Source organism: Austrofundulus limnaeus, unplaced genomic scaffold, assembly GCF_001266775.1.
Source record: "Austrofundulus limnaeus strain Quisiro unplaced genomic scaffold, Austrofundulus_limnaeus-1.0 Scaffold32, whole genome shotgun sequence".
In the NCBI taxonomy this organism is placed as follows: domain Eukaryota; kingdom Metazoa; phylum Chordata; class Actinopteri; order Cyprinodontiformes; family Rivulidae; genus Austrofundulus; species Austrofundulus limnaeus.
The window spans coordinates 3,075,270-3,077,319 of record NW_013952434.1 but is presented as its reverse complement, the minus strand read 5'-3'; the positions used below and the strand labels follow the sequence as shown (position 1 = coordinate 3,077,319).

The following is a 2,050-nucleotide window of genomic DNA, read 5'->3' as shown; positions in this document are numbered from 1 at the left end:
GCACTTTTTTGACTGGTCTTAAGATTTTGATCAGGAGTGTATTTTGCTAACACAGGAAGCATTGACTGTAGTTAAGAGCTAAGTTTTTAGAGTAGATCTTGAGTGATCAGTAGCTACTACTGCACAAAAAAATTACCTCAATAAATAAAGACAGCTAAGAGGTGAGCACAGAGTGATCTTGGGGTAAAAAAACCAAAGTATCAAAGCTCAAACATGACTTGTTTCATAATATTCTGAAGTGGTTTGCAGATATCTCTGTCTGTAAATACTCAGAGTTTGTTCTGTCGCCCTCAGCCAGGCGGTGGTGGTGAACGGAACCGTGTACATCTCTGGTCAGCTGGGTATGGACGTGGCTTCTGGGCAGCTGGTGGACGGAGGGGTGCAGGCGCAGACCAGACAGGTGAACCCCCTTAAGTGGTTTAATATAAACTGGGTGCACAGCTGTGAGACTGTATCTGATGGTGAATTCCTGCTGGAAAAAGTTTTATACACAGCAGATGTTAAAAAATAGTCTTTTTGTGTACTTTATTATTTAATCATAATTAAAGTGTTCATTCACTTGACGTTGAAGGAACAGTCAAAACTAAAATTCTGTGCAGAAAATGTGTCTACAGTAAATATCGATCAATTCTTCCTCATCCTTTCGTTCATTCATTTTTCCTGCAGGCTCTGCTCAATATGGGGGAAATCCTGAAAGCTGCTGGCTGTAACTTTAACAACGGTGAGATTTCACCGCTTTTCAAGATGTTCAGTTGCTTAATTTCTGCTCACCTTTGTTTTATGTTTTAGCTTACCTCCCAAACTTTTTTTTGTTTTAATTTGTAGTGGTGAAGACCACTGTGCTGCTTAAAGACATAAACGACTTCAATACAGTCAACGAGGTCTACAAGACATGTGAGTCAGTACTTTAATAAGTACATTTTAAAATTTTTTTGTTTATTTTGTCTTGTAANAAAAAAGGCAAATTTGTTTTGAAAGCATCAGACAAAACAGCTTTTAGCACCAATGTGATCAGAGATATGAAAAAAACAAACACTAAATAGTTGTTTAACGTAGGAATATCAAACTGCATATCCTCTTGAATAATTTCAAGGTCATGGTRTCAAAAGTGAAGATAGGTGATAGTTTGTTGCAACCTTGTCTAATGCTTCAGTTTGAAACATAGAAATGTCAAACCAGTTCTCAGTAAGTCAGATCTTTACACTGTATGGCTCAGTTGGACACCAAATCGTTAGCTCCTCCTGTGCTCAGAGTGCAGCGTTTGGGCTTTTCCTGCTGGATCACAACAGTCAGGTGTAATGAAAGCTGCAGTGTCCAGTGTRTTGTAAGTGGACACCGCCTCACGGGCACATAGATGTAACCCAACCTTTCCCAGCGCCTGAGGGCGATGMCTTGGCTGACAAGCTCCTGCCTCCCTCCAGATGCTACTGAAGCCTAAAAAAAACAGGAAACTTTCCCTGAAACTAGTGAGAGGAAAGGAAAGATGCTCCCACTGTTAGCGTGACACTTAAATTTACTCCGCAAAACATCAAATGATGTCAAGGAACAAATCTGCATTCTGGTTACTTCACTTCAAGCTTGTAAAATTGATGCATTTATTTTTCTTTAGTTTTTAGCAGCAACTTTCCTGCCAGAGCTGCCTACCAGGTCGCTGCTCTCCCCAGAGTGAGTACGAAGCGGTTCTCTGTAGTAGATTTTATWCATAATGTGTAGTTTTCTCGTGATAATTACTGGATGATCTGTTCTTTGTTCTTCATCTTTTTTTTTCTCATCAGGGTGGGCTGGTGGAAATTGAAGCTGTCGCCGTCCTCGGCCCGCTCTCCGACTCCTGACTRGCCGACCGCATCCCGAACAAGTTGTAGCTTAAAACCGTCAAGAGTCCTCGTCGTCCGTCTCGTCAAGACGTCATAGAGTTTTGGCCGTACCACGGAACAGGATTTGGAGCCTAGACTTGAACATTTCCTAGAGTTTCTGGATAACACTTTTTGTTTTTCAAAGATGAAGTCATTTATATGAAACTAACAAATAAAATACTTATTTACAGTAATCG

General features: G+C 40.5%; 1 protein-coding gene across 1 annotated transcript; it reads left to right on the top strand.

The window, feature by feature from the left end:
- Positions 1-294: 294 nt before the first annotated feature.
- Positions 295-2,047, top strand: rida (reactive intermediate imine deaminase A homolog; the record flags this gene model as incomplete). Its single annotated transcript, XM_014005630.1, is given in 5 exon segments — positions 295-400; positions 667-721; positions 826-894; positions 1,610-1,665; positions 1,776-2,047. Coding segments are annotated over 5 exon segments (343 nt in total), but the record flags the coding sequence as incomplete, so codon positions are not given.
- Positions 2,048-2,050: the final 3 nt, after the last annotated feature.